Below are 17,342 nucleotides of genomic sequence, written 5' to 3'. Positions count from 1 at the left end.
TCTAGGTGGTATTGCAATACTACACATAGGTAAGAGAAAGATGTCGCTGAAATGCAATGAGACCCAACTGCGCCATATGGTTGATATCATCATGAAAGTCGCTCAAATTCAAATGTTTAGAGTACCCCCGACAAATGAGAGTATAACGGAAAGACCGATGGAAGATGATACTTTTACACTCATGATACACAAGGGTTGTACAAACGCCCTTGTCTAATGCTAAGTTTCAATGAAAAAGCAGTGAATGAGAAAGGGTATTAAAAGAATGGGTCTCATGATCGCAAATGGCCCCGTGAAGCATGGTAGATTTCTGGATTGTAATACGATGTGACGTTCAGATCATCGCCGGATACGGCGCACGAGATGTAGGTATGGAAACCTCGACCGTCTTCTAGTTTGCGGTGCTTGCTAAAATTGTATTAGCAACATTATGCGCGGAGGGGGATGATTCACTTACCATATTCGGGTGACGCCATCTAGATAGTCACTCCCATCGGCCATGTACTGATCTCTGTTGCCTAGGAACTTAGACAGCCCACGAGCTACCGAAAGGTCATCCTTCCCGTAATGCTTCGCTGGGATGTAGACTTTCGACTTTGGCAGCGGCGAGTCTGCTCTAAGCTCGAGGTAGTATAAAATCCCCGCCGTCCGATGTGTGGTTTCCGGTAGGTCCATATCCGCGTTATCAAGACTCAGCACGGAACACCATAGCTCTTCCAGAGAAGCTTGACCCTTCCCCGTCATAGCCGGTAACCGGCCACCCAGGGTCATCATATCGATCACGCTGTCGAACGTCGTTCGGCGGGACCGGAGGTAGATCTTGATGCGAGACTTTGACGGGTCAATGCAGTCTATGGCCACGATCTCGACTTCAGGACGCTCTTCTAAGGGAAACGAGCAGATGTAATCAGTGATCACATCCATGGCAGCAGACATTGACGGATCGGACGTTCCCAGAGCATGAACAGCATTCTCCACAACTTCCAGAGTCGTAGCTCTAGTTCTCTTGGCTTTCCACTGAGGCAGGAAATACACCTTTGTCATGATCTCATCGTCCAGTAGCTCGAAGGCCAGAAACTGCTGCGACCGCGGAATCTTCGACGAGTTGACATCTTGACTTCTCAACCCCTTCCCCGAGACGGTCAGCGCCTTCGTAAAGTGCTCATACCACTGCAGATTAAACGCAGCAGCGTACGGCATCGTTTTCTGCAGCAACTCAATGCTCGCCTGCGTATTGAACGGATCTAAAATCGAACCCGAAGAGATCTCAATCGGGTCAACGGAATACCGAACGGACGGTCCACTGCGCGAGGGAGCCCAGTTCCAGCTAAGCTCTATGGGCGTGTGGTCGTCTGTCATGAAGCTTTCCCAGGAATCCGAGGCGCCGGTGGCCCCAGGATGCGGTCCCAAGGAACTGGCAATGTGGCGTGCGAAGAAGGTGGAGTGAAACTCTTGCGATTGGTTGGTGTAGCCACCCATGCACATCATGTCCCACAGCATGATGCCCGCATCTGAGCGCCAGTATAGGCTGTTCGGACTTTCGCCGGTCTTGGTGCGCTGGCGGCGGAGTTTGGGACGAGAGACATCAGAGAATGATGGCTTTTGAAGTCCATTGCGCTTGAAATCTTTAGTTGGGAGTTGATAATGTGGAAATATGATCGTACTGGAGGTTTTGATAGGTCCCATTGATTCCTGGCAAGGGTTTGGCAACTACAGATAGCGAATCAGGGGATGGCCAGCAGGGACAGGACTAGTAGTACTTACAGATCTGTGTAGCTGAACAACATGATGGCTTGATGGTGGAAGACTGCCTATCGTTGCCTAGCAAAAAGAATGTTGAAAATCGATATTCCAGAGAGTCTAGAACTTCAAGGTCAGGGTCAGCATATCTGATCTTTAACAAAGTACCTGCATGAAAGCCATCTTCTGGCGACCAGGACTCAGGGTTTGACCTACCAGATCGCATAAGCGTGGCCAATAAGCGATGCAGTCCGAATAGTGGCCGACCAAGCTAAGCGGACCGACGATCGGGAAGCGAGGCGTATATGTACGTGAGCTTCAACATCTAATACAAAGAGAACAATTGATCGATTCCAAGATGCTTTCTCGACGGTGCGACTTGCGGAATAAGACTATCATCCCTCAGCTTTTGAACCAACACGGAGCTGTCCTCGGTTTGTCCGGTGACGCGGTGATCGACCTATCGACTGCTGAGAACTGTCTCCTGCAAAAAGAAATAGTACACGAAATCCAGGAAAAGTCCGAAGGGCCCTTCAGCGGCATTATTGCGTCGGTATGCAGACTCTATGTTTCAGAACTTCGCGGATCGACTGACAATCGTGAAGGATCTCTGCTACTCCGAGGGCATCGGTGGAAGTCCGATAGCTAGAGAGCGCATTGCCACTTTGGTCAATAGAAATTTCGGCCCCAAGACTGCGGTTCATCCCTCTCATGTCGTGCTTGCCGCCGGCGGGAGCTATGCGCTAGAGGCTTTGGTGGAGCAGATATGCGATCCCGGCGACGCCGTCCTCATCGCTGCGCCCTACTGGGCGGGCCTAGACCTCTCACTTAGTATCCACAACAACGCGAAGGTCATCCCAGTACATGTTCCCCTCGAAGAGTTCTTTACCACGGACAGTTTGAAGTACTACGAAGCCGCATTGGAAGACACTACAGTCTTTGTCAGGGCAGTGTTGATCTGCAACCCAAACAATCCACTGGGGAAGTGCTATCCGAGAGACACCCTCCAAGCGACCCTGGATTTTTGCCGTCAAAAGAATCTTCACTATATCTCCGATGAGGTATACGCCTTGTCCTTGCATACAGGTTCCGAGAACCAGACGCAATCGCCAGGGTTCATCTCCGCCTTATCGCTGGAGAACAGTGACAAATTGGTGCACATCATCTACAGTCTCAGCAAGGACTTTGGGTGCAGCGGCATTCGGCTGGTAAGTACCACCTGCATCTGCAACATTAACCAGCATTAATACTTGCAGGGTGCCTTAATCTCCCAAAGCAACGATGAAGTCCGCATAAGCGCCGCATTAAGTGCCCACCAACAGACGTCGTCGGTAGCTACCCTGTTTGCGGTCCAACATTTACTCACCGAAAAGGCCGTAAATTTGGTCAAGAGTGAGAGTGGGGCTAAGCTCAAGTCAGCTTATGAAACAATCAGGAGATTCATGGTGGAGAGAAACGTGGAATTTGTCGAGGCAGACTCCGGAATATTCATCTTTGCAAAATTGTGTCCGGCGAACGATCTCGATGGTGAGAAGAAGTTCGGAGTGCAGCTGAATCGACACGGCCTTGTGTTGTCGTCAGGAACAAGCTACCACTTCGACCAGCCGGGCTGGTATCGCATCTGCTATGGTGTGCCCCCACCGAAACTTGCCGAAGGCTTGAAGCGGATTGATAGAGCCTTGAATAGTTTCCATGAGCTAATGACTGAGAAAAAGCAGAAGAGAAAGAGCATAGATGATACCGCGCTTGGAGATGTTCGCGAAAAACGGTTCAAAGTTTAGCATAATATAGATACCCGTCTCATTATATCCTTTCCTGGGAATACTGAAATGTGCCAAATGAGTTGATGTGAATAAGATAACCCATTTGAGAAAACGCTGAAACTCCGCCATGTACCCCAAGATTCACATATGATAATTCTGTAGCAAGGAAAGGATACTCAAATCTGTCTCGAGGTCTCCATCACCAGATGGGACACCCTTATCTAGTTCAGTAGACGACACGTCGCTGCATCCAACGAATCCAATGGTGTCCCATCTTTCAAGAAGCGGGAAATAGCCGGCATGACCGCTTTGATCCCATTCACAACTACTTCGCTCACAAGCACCGTGCTATACTCAAGCTCGCAGGAAACACCCTCTTCAGTCTCCGTGAACTCCACAAGAAGCGGAAACTTCGATCCACTAGGTTTATAATGCGCTTCTGTAACGCGAACGCCTGGCAACTGAAATGCCTTAGTAGCGGAGTCCTCCAGTCTATTGTAGGTGACCATGACATCAAAAAGTGCGTTGTCCCCAGCGATTTTCCGTATTTCGCGGTAGGGGATGGAATGCGACAGAGCACCCTCGATTCCTTCTTTTGTGGCGGAGACTAATGAGGGCACATCCTTGAAGTGGTCAAGCTGGATACGAATTGGAAGTCTGTCTAAGAAGATGCCAAACATGTCTTCCGTGCCGTGCTCGGAGCGGTCGATGTACGGGATCGCGAGAAGGATGTCGGTGGTACCAATGACAGCCTTAAGCGTGAGGGCTAGTATGGAAAGACAGTACTCGAACGAGCTTCTGGAGACTGAATCTATCGACACATCAAAGGTACAGTTGGAAGCGTCTCCCTTTACTGACTCCGAGGTCTGCGTGAATGGCCTCCGCGTGAGAGTTCTGAGGTGTTCCTTCCAATAGTGAAAGTGGGCTTCTGGTATCTCATGTGTTTTCGCGCGATCCCAATCTGCCCATTCAGCATACGATGGCTCCTGAACGGTGCTTCGAACTCGGTGGGCTGCTTCAGGTCCTTTCGTATAGTGTTCCTGGATCTTTTTGAAAAGGATGTTGCAAGATGTCTTGTCAGTGATAATGTGATGCATTGCGACGATCAATGTGATATGAGAATCGTGTTCGAGAAGAGCGATCCTGATGGGGTGTTCCTTCGAAAGATCGAATGGCTTATCCACCAAATCCCTAGATACTCGCTGCAAAGCTTCCCCCGACCTGCGAGCCATCGAGATACGTTCGATCGAGACCGGGTCCATTGAGATGCTGCGTCGCAAAATACTGCCTCTGCGTTCGTAAAAGGTCCTGAAAATGGCATTCCTGTTGACGACCGCGTTAATCGCTCGCTCTAGCTTCTCTAAGTCCACGTTTCCGCGCAATTCGAGCATATACGGTACATTGAAGCTTTGGGGCGTCGCAGACGAAGAGCTCAGCTCGTAGATTTCTTCCTCGAGCCGCGAGACCCTTATTGATGAAGTAGATGTGGATTTCCAGCTCACTAAAAATGATTGGAATGGATCCCCCTTCGGAGATTCTTTGACCACAAACTCATCAAGTGCTGTAGCTAATGCTGACATCTTGGTGTTTCTAATGAAGATGGACAATGGTATTGATAAACTAATGTCCGCGGAGATCTTTTGTGCAGCTTTGATCTGGCGAAGAGAGTTACCACCGAGAGCCATGAAGTCATCATCTAGCTCAATTTCATCGCCATCTGAAAGTCCAATAGTCTCCCGCCAAATCCTTTCGATCAGGCTTTGGGTCTTCGTTAAGACTTGTTTGCTGCGAGCACTTGGAAGCGACCGTGGAATCGTTGCAGCCATGCCTTTGAGGGCCTTTCGATCTAGCTTCTGGTTTGGCGTCGTTGGGAAATGTGGTAGTGAGATAATCGATGCTGGGCAAGCATAGCTAGGTAGTTGGCCGCGGAGTCGCTGCTGAAGCAACGCAGTATCTATATTTCCAGGAGCGACGAAAGCGGCAATGTTCCCATCGTCGATCAAAGCAGCGGCGTGAGTAGCCGTAGGGCATGCTGAGAGGATCGCGTTCTCGATCTCTTCCAACTCCACACGATATCCGCGGACTTTCACCTGGTTATCTATACGTCCGAGAAATCGAAGCTCCATATCCTCGGTCCATACTGCAAGGTCCCCGGTTCGATACATTTTGTGGCCTTGGAGGAAAGGGTCGGGCACAAAGCGCGCATCCGTCTGAGACTTCAGTTCGGCTCCGATATAGCCATCCATCACTTGCAGACCGGAAAGGCATATTTCGCCGGTGACTCCAATTGGCACAGGGTTGCTGTGAGTATCAAGGAGATACACTCCTACGCGCGGGATGGCACGACCCAATGTGACCCGCTCACCGGGCTGCAGAAGCTTAAAGAGAGCACCAATCGTGCACTCACAGGGCCCATAAGAATTGTATAGCCGCCGATCACCACTCCAACGATCAGAAAGAGCTTGTGGAACTGCTTCTCCTGCAAAAAGAATGGTATCTAGATTGCTTAGCTCGTCCGGAGAACACACTGACAGAAACGAAGGAGTGATCATGGTAGCATCGATGCGTTTGAGATGAGCATAAGGATCGGAGGGGTCTTTGAGAACCAAGGTTGCGCCGTAGCATAGTGTTCCAAATATCTCGGCGATATTAACATCAAATCCCGCGGAAAACATCTGAGCATGTCGTCTTCCCGGAGCAGCGTGCATCCTTGCCGGCTCGTATGAGAGGTAAGATAATACAGCATGATGATTGACGCGAACGCCCTTGGGTACACCCGTAGAGCCAGATGTGAAAATTACGTAGGCCCAATCGGCCGGTTTGATATTGACCTGAAGTCGTCCAGACTGCTGGCTCGGCGCACCCCGCAGAATTTGGTGTATCGACAGTAGTGGAACCGAATCTGGTGCAAGAAGGCCTTCGCATTCTTGGTTTGGAACTATGCATAGCTTTGCATCCGAAGTTTTGGTGATAATCTCCATGCGTTGGGAAGGGAGTTTGGTATCTAGGGGAACATATATGGCTCCAGATTTGATGATAGAGATGACTCCAATTAGCCAATTCAGAGACCCATCACTGACCAGAGCCACTGCCTCTCCGGGGTACACGATCTGCGCGATGTACTTGGCAAGAAAGTTTGCGGTCCGATCTAGTTCGGAATAGGTCATGGATCGTGAGGTTGACTCAACAGCGACGTGAGATGGCCACGCATCTGCAGCACGCTCAAGACTTTGCTTGAGATTTTTTGGTCCATGATACTCGTCAAAACGTGAGAGTGAGTTTTGTGTCAAAGAATGAAGCTCTGGCGGGTCTAGCATTCTTTGACGGATGCTTGGGAGATCTTGACAGCGGCTATCCAGAAGTGCTTGAATAAGGTTCCGAAAATGTTTTAGCATTCTGCTGATCACTGAACCATCATACAAAGACCTTTGCGACAGCGCACGAAGAGTGAAGTGGCCTTTCGAAGCCTCCACAAGAATCGTGAGGCCGAACTCGGGCATGTCTTTCCGAGTGATATTGAATTGGCCGAGCTTTTCGTCCTCGGACTCCGAGAATACTTCTGGCAGGTCATATTCAAGAAATAATATCGTGTCGTATATGCGTGCATGACTCCCTGATGCAATTTCTTCAAGAGCCTCCGCGGCCGACCATTGGTGGTCACTGATCTGAAGCAATTGCGTCTGTACTCGATTTAGGAGATCGCTCTTCGAGTCTATTCCATTGAGAGCAACTGGAAAGGGACAAGTGTTGATCATCGGCCCTACAATCTTCTCTACACCTGCGATGGGGAAATTGCGACCTGAGAAAACCGTTCCAAAGACGACGCGGTCCTTTGCCGAGTAGGTCGCAAGCACCATCGCCCACGCCCCATATATGACGGCAGCTGGAGAGACTTTCAGGTTGCGAGCCTTTTCCTCAAAATCGAGGACGGAAAGATTTAGATCTACCGAAGTGCTAGAAGGCTCAGTGGTAATATTTTTCGATTCCGGTTTGGGTAGGTTCAATGGAGCACCCTCCAAGAAGCCCTTCAAAGTTTTGGACCAGAATGCAATCGACGTATGACGCTGTTGCTTGATATGGAGCTCAAGATTCTTCGCGAAAATGTAGAATTGAGGAGGCTGTGGTAGGGTCTGTCCCGATATAATTGATCGCACTTCGCTAATCAGTATCCCGAACGACCACCCATCAATTTGACTGTGATGGACCAACCATAGAAGGGTAGACTTTGATCCGGGTGCTCTGATAAATCGGAAAGCATTAGCAGGAGAGAACAATGGTTCGAACCCATGATACTTTGACAGAGCCAGTAGAGCATCAGACTCTTGGTTTATGACGCTTTCCAGCTGATCTGTAGCAACAATAGTCTCTTCCCAATCATGAGCGTAGCTGCCTTCAGCTATTTGGGTGCCTTTAGAAGTGTCAAAAGAAGTCCGAAAGATCGAATGCCTGGCTAGTACTATCTCCCAAGCATCTTTCCACTGTCCCGAGTTGAATATTTGTTCGTCCGTTTCAAAGTTGATAGAGACTAAAATGTATGCTGTGAGGCTCTCTTGGAGGGAGGACCGAATCATCCCCATTTGCACATTTGTAATAGGTGCTCTCGGCTCCTGACGGGTGTTGCATAGCAGGACACCTTCCTGAGAGTGACTCGGAGATGTGGCGGAGGCTACAATGGCATGTAACTCCTCAGATATGGCTACTATGCTCGGAAGCAGGTATAGGCGTTCCAAGTTGATCGAAAGTTGCCGCTCATGGAGAAGCGAAAGAAGTTTGATCGCAGCTAGAGAATTTCCTCCAAGCTCCCAGAAGGACACATCTTCTGCAATATTTCCCAAGGGCAGATTCAAGGCCAAGGAAATGGCAGATCTCAGGTAGCCAAGCGGCGTATCCGTGGAGCTTGATAGCTCGGCGGAGTGAACAACTTCAAGGTCGAGATCCTTGCGAAGTGCTTTGACATCGACCTTTCCACTAGACGTTAACGGAAACGATGACACAGCTTTGATGAGATCCGGAACATGAAAAGTGTCATGATTGCTCGAGACTTTAAGTCGGAGGTCGTGAACGTCCACGCACTCAGGTATCACATACGCTACGAGTTTTTGATGGTGCATGAAAGCCGTAGCAGCGTAAACTTCGGTGTTTTCCAGAAGCGCCGGGATGACCTCAACTTCGAGGTTGATGAGAAAGCCGCGATTCTTAACCAAACTATCTTTTCTGCAGAGAAAAGAGATGCCGTCAGATGTCCGTCTCCCGAAGTCTGATGTGCGGTACAGCCGTGTTCCGTTCCAATGAATGAACTTCTCTTTCGTGAGGGCTTCGTTCTGGTAATATCCGAGACCAACGATGGGACCGCCGATATAAATTTCTCCCTCCAACGCCTCCTCCAGGTTGGAATCCAAAAGAAGCATTTGACATCCGTTCATGGGTCTTCCAAGAGAGATTGGCAATTCTGGTTTCAACTCGGCTTGACTGGCTGCAATGGTCGTTTCCGTAGGACCATAGGCATTGAGTATTCGACGGCTAGGTGACCACCATTTTCGGATAAGATGGGGGCTTGGTGACTCTCCGCCCATACATATGGTGTGGATATTATTGTAAAGATCAGGCTCCTGAAGAGTATCAAGAAGAGATGGAGCACATGGCAAAACGGTACAAAGTCCTGCGTCCCTCATGAATGTTTCAGAATCAGATAGCATCAAATGACCCCCGTTACCCAGGGTACAGAAGACAGCGCCAGTGTATGCTGAGCATATTTTAGTATTGTTATCAATATACATTGGCGGGTCACTCACCGTCGAATGCAATGGAGAAGAGAACAAGTACTTTGTCGACAGGTGTAATGCCAAAATCGTAATGCTGTACAAAATGCAGAAGACTTTCGTTCGCGATCTGAACGCCCTTCGGCATTCCCGTCGTCCCAGACGTGAATATCGTATAAGCTGGATCTTCTTTGCAAGCAGCAATGGGAAGACTTGGTCTTGCTGATACAAGGGTCTTTTCGGAGAAAACCGCATCGTGGATCTCCTGACCAGTAATTGTGACCTCGTTGTGAGGCGATGGTTTAACGTCCGTGGCTATGATGACCTTTGCAGAAATGACAGATAGGACTGTATGGATTCGTTCTGGACTCCAGCTTTCGACATCAACGGGGACGTAGCAGGCTCCGATACTGACAATGGCAAGTAGACAAGCGACCATCTCCGGGCATCTTGACGTCAAAATCGGAACACAGTCTCGTGGTTTAACTCCTCGCTTTTGTAAGATCATCGCAATTCTTGCAGATGCCGCTTCCAATTCGCGATAAGTGAGCTGAGAATCGCCATGAGAGACCGCGATTCGACCAGGGAAAGCTTTCACATGTCTTTGGAATAGATCGCACACTGAATTCGGTAGGCGCGGAGGAATTTCTTCCGGCATGCCCTGAGGGGCGATTGATCCCATCTTGAGGCCGTGAAGATGACCGTCGCCGAAAACGATGAATCAAACGCGCATCCCGTAGTTTTCAACAAGTACGAGGACGAACATAACATGAGATCAGACGTGTATGAGAGTAGAAGTAGGCTTGTGGATTTCTGCTGACGACTGAAACGCTTGGCGCGATCAAATCTGACTTTTGTAAGCAAAGCTCAAAGAAGGTTACGAGGCCGCCAGCCCCATCAAATTAGGATCAATCGCAGATCAGGGGAATTATGAGCATGCCATGAAGTCTTTTTGATAAGTAGAAATTCTATGGAGACATCCACGTGCTATAGGCAGTTGTTGCATATGTTGGACCTGGTCGATGGGATTGCCTTTACGCACATAGCGCTATCCACGAACCGATAATTAGGCCCTACACGATCGAGACCTAAAGAGAACCTAACCTATCTTGGGTTGGTGGCCTGTTGGTTCCTGCATCTTACCTTCGCTAGGACTGGTTGGCTGGGTTCGGTGAGTATAAATCAGAATCTTCGATCCTTCGGTCAATATTTTACATCGGCTTCCGCACCTTACACCGGGGTGCCAACCACAGAATATTCGAAATCCGCGACGTCAAAAGTTGCCAGAAGCAAGAAGATGGCAAATGCATGGAATTATAGGGATGTGATGTCCTCGCAGAATCAACATCCTCAATGGCGAGCTGTCCGACGGGCGGAATTGATCGGATCAAGGAAGAGTAGAGTAACGACGCTGGGATTGTTAGTGATTTGCGCCTGGAGCACCAAGCCGATGAGGCAGGTCTCTGCTCAAAATGGCTGATAGTCAGGTGTGATGTATGAGTGATAGACGTCCTTGTCGCTGAGGTAGTGCCGCTTGCTAACTACCTAGCGCTAGATCGGATTTAGACTAACGCAAGAACTCTTCTCCCTCTCTCCATGGGAACACCCCAGACCCTACAAATTCCTCTCAAGAAGCCATTCGAAGTTACAAAATGCCATTTGAGAGATTCCTATCACTATTTGCAGAGGACTGGCTCCGGAGGCACGAGGCTGCTATCCCAAGAGAGACTAACGCAAGCATCAGCTACCACATCAACGCCATCATCAGGAACAGCCGAGTCTCGAACCCTCGAAAAGATGCGCCCGTGAATATCAGATCCGCTAGCGCATCTCGATCCAACTAACTCTTGCGGAGTTATGAGATGGCTGCGGCTGTATGGGCGGGTTTCTATGGAACCTGATCCTTCTTCCAGCTTCCAGCTAACTAGGCCTAAGCCACGAGGGCGTGCTTGAGCTGCGTTGGGATATGACGATTTGCAGACTGATCAAGTGAAATGGGTGGGCGTAATGTCGCGATAAAATCGTCTGGATACGTAGGTACTGTACAGCTGCCTGCGGGTTTGTATAAAAGCACACATGTACCCTGTGCTGATCGAGATATAGACTTGACATTGCCCTTTGACTTTTCTTACACTCCTCAAAATGTATTTCCTCACCACGGCTCTCATTGCGCTTCTCGCATCGACGACAGTCGCAGTCGCGCTGCCCGAAAAGGGCAAAGATGAGAAGCACGGCGCCGACAACCACTGCCTCAGAGACTCCGAAGGCAGCGACATCGCTGTCAAGTGGCTCCTCGTCTGGTCCACCGACCCCGCCCCCAAGAAAACGGATCTCGAAAAGATCCTCACGCCCAACATCGCGAGCTACGACGAAGCATTCGGAGGCCCGACGCTCAGCCTTGACGAACTCTGGGACGTCGTTACTGCACCTGGTCTCTACACCACTAGCGACATCAAACAGCTCCCGCTGTTCTCGTTCCATTCGTGCGATCAGATAGGTATTCGATGGGGGTATACCGCCGTCACTACCGGTTTTGAGTCGTAAGTCATCTCTGCGGTGGTCGATCTGGCGGCCCGATGTGCTAACGCGTGTTTCAAGGACTGTGCCTGTCGGGACCAAGATCGAGCTTAAGGGCGTTGATATCCTCCATGTGGATCTAAAGACTCGGAAGATTTTCAATGCGATGTCCTCGGCTGATTGGATAAATCTGGCGCGACAGTTAGGCCAGACTGTTCTCATCTAGGTTGGGCAACACGAACGAGGGTAGTAGTACATGGATCTGTGGATAAAATTACAATCAATATGTTCTTGATCAAAGATTATGTATGCTGTGCGCCAATTGAGACGTATGTAAGACATGAAATGGAAAGCTTTGGTTATATTTTACAGTGATATCGAACGCTATGCGCAGGAGTTTTTCGAGGAAATTTAGCCAAACATAGATTTTTGGCCAAGCCGCTCCGCGATGACCTGCGTAGAAGCACCCATCCCCGCTAAAGATCCAACTGAGATTGCAAGCGGGATATTTTTCATGGGAAGACAGTTGTCTCCCGCTGTAAAAACACCCTGCACACTCGTCTGGTAGAAAGGTGGGCCGGCCTTAATGTCGTTACCTTGCATAGCAATCCCCAATTGCTCTGCGAATGGACCTTTTAGTTTTGTCGGAGGCGCATGAGCCAAGAAGCCCTCAGTAACTTCGGAGCCATCCTCGAATTCGATCGTGACTTCAGCGTTCTTGGAACCTTTCTTGAATGACTTGATCTTCCGTGAATCGGACTTCATCCTGCCGGCATCCCCAAAAGCCGATTGTAAGCTGATAGAAAGCTCCTCCGCGCCGTTCGTATATATTGTCACGGATGTACTGAGAGAAGTCGCTTGTCGGGCCACATGGAGACCAAATGGGACATTGCTGAGGCCTCCGATTGCGAGGACACCAGAAGAAGCGCATTCGCGTTCTTCATAGCCTTTGCAAAATAAGCAATGAAAGCTATCAGATTGTCAGTCAGAACTACCGCACTTGGAATGACATTACTGACATTCCGGTACCCCAGCAGTCGGCATATCCCTCGATATCTGGGTAGATATCTTCGACTCCGGTAGCTAAAATCAATTTCCTTCCAGTCCAAATTTTGCCATCACTATCCGTAGCTTCAAAATGCCCCTCCTCAGTCTTCTTGACTGTTGCTATTGTGACACTGTGTAGTGATACCGAGTCGTAGCGAGAGAGGATATTTTCCACTGCAGTGCCACGAAACTTGACCGGATCGACGTGGTCAAAGCCTGGGAGCATGTGCATATAGTCGGCGTCCTGATTGCGATAGACACCGCTGTCGAGTATCTTGACCGTGTGTGCTTGTCGCGCCAACGTGAGCGCGGCAGAGAGGCCGGCTGGACCGCCGCCAATGATCAGGACGTCTGTTGTCAGTGCCATTGTTGAAGGTTGAGGATTTCTTGCAGGAGCTGAGATGGGCCGCGTAGTAGATGGAAGAGCATATGCTATTCAGCTTCAGACCATAGCTATGGGCCTATAAGCCTTAATGCTCGTGTTTAGTACTTTGTACCAGTCCGAAAAATATACGCCGAATGAGGGGGCCGAAACACCCATCACCGGGGACGATCCAAGAAGCATGGCGAGCCCGCCAGAACGGATCTCCAACTCCTTTCGCATGGTGTATTGTTCATCGTGGTTTCTTCGAGGCCCAAGGTGGGTTGTTGGATGTCGATAGTGCGATTTTGTCGGGATGAGGGTCGTGATGAGTAGGGCGTACTCCGTGGAGCTGTCCATGTAGAAGCCGCAAACCAAGAAGAATCAGTAAGCTGCTCCACATCAAATCCGCGAAACTTGCATACCTGAGGCTGTGTTCAATTGATGGTGGTCCGTTCTGAGTAGTGCTGAACCATCACGATATTTGTGAAAGATGACGAGGTGGAGTCCGAGCGCCCAAGTTTCCTCAGCTCGAATCTATTCATTCCTCAACCCTATCACAATCCTTCTTTTTCTATCTCCATCTCGATGATGGAAGCATATGTCTTCAATCTTCCCATAAGTCAGACCATGTTGACACCAGCACACCCCGCCTACGAAGTACCTAAGAACCGCAAAGTATTGACCAATCACCCTCCCTTGTTCGCAGCTTATGACCACCTCCGGACTACGTGAGAATCGTGTCGATCGCAGGATCCCACGACACGAGGACACTTACCTACATACTTAAAGGCAGAACGACGGCTGTCATGACAGAATGCCCAGCCACATCGAAGCTTACCACTACTCTACTTCATAATCACTCGTCTCCAAAACAGCCCAATTTCAGAGGTACTTCAACAGCTATGGAGTCCATCAGCAACATTCCAAATGCTACCCTACCCTCGGCCTTCCAAGATACGACCATCGCCGTCGCAGGGAATGTCTCGCACATGATCCAATATGTCATTTTCTCATGGCTTGCCGTGTTCTTCCTCGCGGGCTTCTTGAAGCGGGCGAAAAGTTGGGCACGTGCGATTAACGTCTCACTCTCTGTACTTTGCGTTTCAATAGCAGGTTCGTAGACAACTAACTTGAACGACTTCGTTGCCAGGTGCTGATCGACGGGACAGGCGCCCATTATCACTAGCTAGCTAGACCACAACATGACTTTAACATTTATTTAGCCTTGGGGACCTGAACCAGCCGTCAAGATGGCATCGGAGTTTTGAATTAGCGAAGCATGTCTCGTTTTAGAGTGCTTTGCAGCGGTTCTGGCGTATTGGAATTGGGGTTCTTGGGAAGAACAGTCCACGGACGGATTCCATGGATAAACTATTAGAATCGACCATGTTCAATTATCATAAAATATGAACATCATTCCCAGAATCTCGTAGTATCACAATTCACACTGTCTGTTCCAAGGTCGGTGGAACTTCGACGCTTGGGCTCCAGGCATGTGCTTGTGTGTTTAGCATACCTTGGACATATTGGCGTCACGCGAGACAGCTAGCGCGTAGATACCGAGCATAGACAGCTTAGACAGCCTTCGACGACTTGTATTACAACTGATTGCAGTGCGTGGTCATAAATATTAGCACGTTTCCTTACCACCGATTGTGGCGCCTCAGGGCGTTTTCAGAAATCCAGGGCGTCGGATCACACTTCCAATCTGTGTACACTCCTATGCCACTGCTTGGGGTGGCCTAACGAGTTAACCAGACATTCAAAAGGGAGGACTTTGGTCTGATTTAGGACTCTGAAAATAAGTTGAGGCACTACAAGCGGTGGCAGAAAAGTGCGCGGATATCTATGACAAGACGCAGTACGATGTAGCACACCCCTATTTAACTTCTGTCTAAGTATATATACAATTGAACATGATTTCACATAAACTCCTCTCATTTACGCCCAGAACAATCTCGCCAACATTTTGGCTGCCGCTATTATCCGCTTCGTAATGTCTGGGAGATACGTTAAGTACCCTTTCTGACAATCTTCTTCGGCCTCCGCCTTATCTGCATCGCTGGTGCCAGCCGGGAACGTCAAACGGGGGATTGAGTAGTTCAACTCCATGACCTGGGCGAAGATAGCGAGGAAAGCTGTAGATGAATAAGAATCTTGACTTTAATGAATAGATAAAGAGAGTTCTGGTTCGGCTTACCAAAGTTATCTGCATTTTTGATGGCATCCTCAGCATTTTTTGCAAGTATCTCTGTATACCCGTATGGGTCTGGCTGAACGTCCGCTATGTCGTCGCGGACTGCGTGAGCAAGCTACGGAACAATCAGCTGTGATCTCTGCTGCGTTTGTCTCCTTGTACTGACTTCGTGGAGTATGGTATGGGATACTAGATCCGAGAGCATATCGATGGCACTGCCTTCGAGGTCTTTGTCAAGGTCGGCGATCTTCAATGGCACTCCCTTGATATCAAAGAGAGTATTACAAAGCTAAAGAAACTTGTCAGCGATGCTCAAGTTGCTTGAGGCATAAGATAGGGAACTCGGCGCACTGTTATGACGTTACGGTTCGAATTGTGCCCTGCGAAAGGGCTGGTGGGTTTCTTGGGCTCAGGTGCTTTGATTCGATATGTTCTCCCCACCCTATTTGGCTTCAACGGGTTGTTGCATGAAGGGCTACTTGCTTCCCTTTGTTTCATGTTGCTATTGCCATAAGCCAGCTGGAGGATACGCATTTTAGATTAGAAGGAGCGCTTACTTGACCTGGTCGAAGTAGTTGAGATAGCCTCCATTTGGGTTTATCTGGTGTTGCCACCGTACGTCCTTGTCGGCATCAACGCCCTTCTTTCCGACTACGAAATTCAATCAATGCAAAATCGTAGATGATGTGAAAATTGTCTTACTAGGATCGTCGTCGCAGAAGAATCGAGTGTTGGATCCCTTAAGATCGGTACTTGGAGACACCATGGTTATGCCTGCGATTTCATCGATGACATCTACCCCCGTGTGAGCGATCGTTCCCAGAGAAGGCTAGGGATTGCACTTGCCTTTGACAGCTTTGAATCCGTCTGCGTTGGACCTATCAACTTTGAAAATGCGCTTGACCACAGCCTCGAAGTCTGTATCCGCTGTGTTGCCAAGGCGTGCAGAGGCATATTTTGCGCTATTCAAGGCTTCGTCGAGATAGACCTGCCAGTCCGTTCTGTCGCTGCATGTTTTATCAACGTATATGGTTCTTTGCGCATCGGCGAGAAGGGGAAGTGCGAAAGCGAGAAGAGTTTCGAAACGCATTGTGCAATAGTAGCTAACGAGTGGAGAAGGTTGGGAATAGGATCGCTAAAGGAGGGACGTAATCTAGTGATGAAGGTCAAAGAGAAATCAATTCGATCTTATGTCGAGGGGGTCTTCGTGGTCAGATAATAATAGCTAAGAGTAGCCATGTTGCATATGGTGCGGTATCCAGTGGGTTTCTACGCACGGCTTCAGTCATTTTACTCTTTTTCCGTGGCAACTAAGACGTGGGGCTGAATGTTTCGTTCCAACATGCCAAGACGATGGTGAGTGCGATGTCAACGCAAATACACCTAGGCCAGGAAATGAGAGTAGAATTCTAGCGAGCCCTTGTAAGGACCCAGCTGCAGGAACAGACCACAGATCTGTAAGTGGTGGGTGCCGGCACACTGGTCCACCCTAGGAGATGAAATAGATTGAATAGATTGATTATACGGGCCCTTTGCTGTTCTGGGTCTTTTCTTAGACATGTCAGGGATCAATCTGCCAAGATGGAGGGAGGCTGAGCCCGGAGGCTGAGCCCAGCCGGTCCTACTCGCGAATCTTCCGGGTAGAGTTTCAGATCGTACCCGCGATGGATTGAATACTTCCTCAATTTTCAAATCGCCATGTAATTTCATGCCTCGTTGTATTCTCTGTAAGGTGACTGTCACGCTGCGAAGGCAGAGAAGGCGGATGTGCTGGGAGTGGCCTGAAGGGAGGCTCGGCGAGCACAGAAAACCATGGCATCCTGTTCTTAGTCATCACATTTAGCATTGGCCTGTGCTACGAAGCTACTAAGGTTCAGCCTCGGAGTTGGACCCTAGCCTCGCATCTCGCTCCTTCGCCTCAATGATGGGAGCGCGCTCTGTTGTCCCTGAGCCTT

The 17,342-nt window shown here is 49.3% G+C and overlaps 8 protein-coding genes across 8 annotated transcripts; 4 read left to right on the top strand and 4 right to left on the bottom strand.

Moving 5' to 3' along the window:
- Positions 1-272: 272 nt before the first annotated feature.
- On the bottom strand, positions 273-1,500 carry BDZ99DRAFT_378563 (aromatic prenyltransferase; the record flags this gene model as incomplete). Its single annotated transcript, XM_033715115.1, has 2 exons — positions 273-408; positions 458-1,500. 2 exons carry the CDS (start codon positions 1,498-1,500, stop codon positions 273-275), a joined length of 1,179 nt encoding a protein of 392 aa, XP_033582456.1.
- A 596-nt stretch (positions 1,501-2,096) lies between these two features.
- On the top strand, positions 2,097-3,806 carry BDZ99DRAFT_409417 (aminotransferase GliI; the record flags this gene model as incomplete). The annotated part of the gene is made up of 3 exons (XM_033716546.1): positions 2,097-2,293; positions 2,346-2,948; positions 2,997-3,806. Coding segments are annotated over 3 exons (1,325 nt in total), but the record flags the coding sequence as incomplete, so codon positions are not given.
- Positions 3,725-9,944, bottom strand: BDZ99DRAFT_567322 (putative non-ribosomal peptide synthetase SirP/GliP2; the record flags this gene model as incomplete). The annotated part of the gene is made up of 2 exons (XM_033727674.1): positions 3,725-9,246; positions 9,296-9,944. The coding sequence occupies 2 exons, from the start codon at positions 9,942-9,944 to the stop codon at positions 3,725-3,727; spliced, it is 6,171 nt and encodes a 2,056-aa protein (XP_033582454.1).
- Positions 9,945-10,507: 563 nt separating this feature from the next.
- Positions 10,508-11,417, top strand: BDZ99DRAFT_459338 (uncharacterized protein). Its single transcript, XM_033719142.1, has 3 exons — positions 10,508-10,756; positions 10,818-11,295; positions 11,366-11,417. Exon 2 carries the CDS (start codon positions 10,915-10,917, stop codon positions 11,104-11,106), a length of 192 nt encoding a protein of 63 aa, XP_033582453.1. The 5' UTR covers positions 10,508-10,756; positions 10,818-10,914; the 3' UTR covers positions 11,107-11,295; positions 11,366-11,417.
- Positions 11,418-11,509: 92 nt separating this feature from the next.
- BDZ99DRAFT_349760 (uncharacterized protein) lies at positions 11,510-11,987 on the top strand (the record flags this gene model as incomplete). The annotated part of the gene is made up of 2 exons (XM_033714489.1): positions 11,510-11,802; positions 11,861-11,987. Coding segments are annotated over 2 exons (420 nt in total), but the record flags the coding sequence as incomplete, so codon positions are not given.
- Positions 11,988-12,190: 203 nt separating this feature from the next.
- Positions 12,191-13,193, bottom strand: BDZ99DRAFT_378388 (FAD/NAD(P)-binding domain-containing protein; the record flags this gene model as incomplete). Its single annotated transcript, XM_033715110.1, has 2 exons — positions 12,191-12,749; positions 12,799-13,193. 2 exons carry the CDS (start codon positions 13,191-13,193, stop codon positions 12,191-12,193), a joined length of 954 nt encoding a protein of 317 aa, XP_033582451.1.
- Positions 13,194-13,917: 724 nt separating this feature from the next.
- On the top strand, positions 13,918-14,806 carry BDZ99DRAFT_567319 (uncharacterized protein). Its single transcript, XM_033727673.1, has 2 exons — positions 13,918-14,303; positions 14,360-14,806. Exons 1-2 carry the CDS (start codon positions 13,997-13,999, stop codon positions 14,374-14,376), a joined length of 324 nt encoding a protein of 107 aa, XP_033582450.1. The 5' UTR covers positions 13,918-13,996; the 3' UTR covers positions 14,377-14,806.
- Positions 14,807-15,012: 206 nt separating this feature from the next.
- On the bottom strand, positions 15,013-16,605 carry BDZ99DRAFT_495230 (uncharacterized protein). The gene is made up of 7 exons (XM_033723363.1): positions 16,234-16,605; positions 16,090-16,182; positions 15,945-16,038; positions 15,739-15,889; positions 15,554-15,676; positions 15,391-15,502; positions 15,013-15,328 (listed from the first exon to the last, which is right to left on the bottom strand). The coding sequence occupies exons 1-7, from the start codon at positions 16,475-16,477 to the stop codon at positions 15,132-15,134; spliced, it is 1,014 nt and encodes a 337-aa protein (XP_033582449.1). The 5' UTR covers positions 16,478-16,605; the 3' UTR covers positions 15,013-15,131.
- Positions 16,606-17,342: the final 737 nt, after the last annotated feature.

Source organism: Mytilinidion resinicola (genome assembly GCF_010093595.1).
Source record: "Mytilinidion resinicola strain CBS 304.34 unplaced genomic scaffold BDZ99scaffold_3, whole genome shotgun sequence".
Classification (NCBI taxonomy): domain Eukaryota; kingdom Fungi; phylum Ascomycota; class Dothideomycetes; order Mytilinidiales; family Mytilinidiaceae; genus Mytilinidion; species Mytilinidion resinicola.
The sequence above is the reverse complement of the archived record's forward strand: the minus strand, read 5'-3'. Positions and strand labels throughout refer to the sequence as shown.

What these genes read in the sequence shown, in the direction of transcription:
- BDZ99DRAFT_459338 (XM_033719142.1), top strand. Translation starts at nt 10,915, where the DNA reads ATGCCATTTGAGAGATTCCTATCACTATTTGCAGAGGACTGGCTCCGG.
- BDZ99DRAFT_567319 (XM_033727673.1), top strand. Translation starts at nt 13,997, where the DNA reads ATGACAGAATGCCCAGCCACATCGAAGCTTACCACTACTCTACTTCAT.
- BDZ99DRAFT_495230 (XM_033723363.1), bottom strand. Translation starts at nt 16,477, where the DNA reads ATGCGTTTCGAAACTCTTCTCGCTTTCGCACTTCCCCTTCTCGCCGAT. An exon ending in CTTCTGCGACGACGATCCTA is followed by an intron (nt 16,039 to 16,089) that starts GTAAGACAATTT and finishes TGAATTTCGTAG; the next exon opens with TCGGAAAGAAGGGCGTTGAT. An exon ending in AACTACTTCGACCAGGTCAA is followed by an intron (nt 15,890 to 15,944) that starts GTAAGCGCTCCT and finishes TTATGGCAATAG; the next exon opens with CAACATGAAACAAAGGGAAG.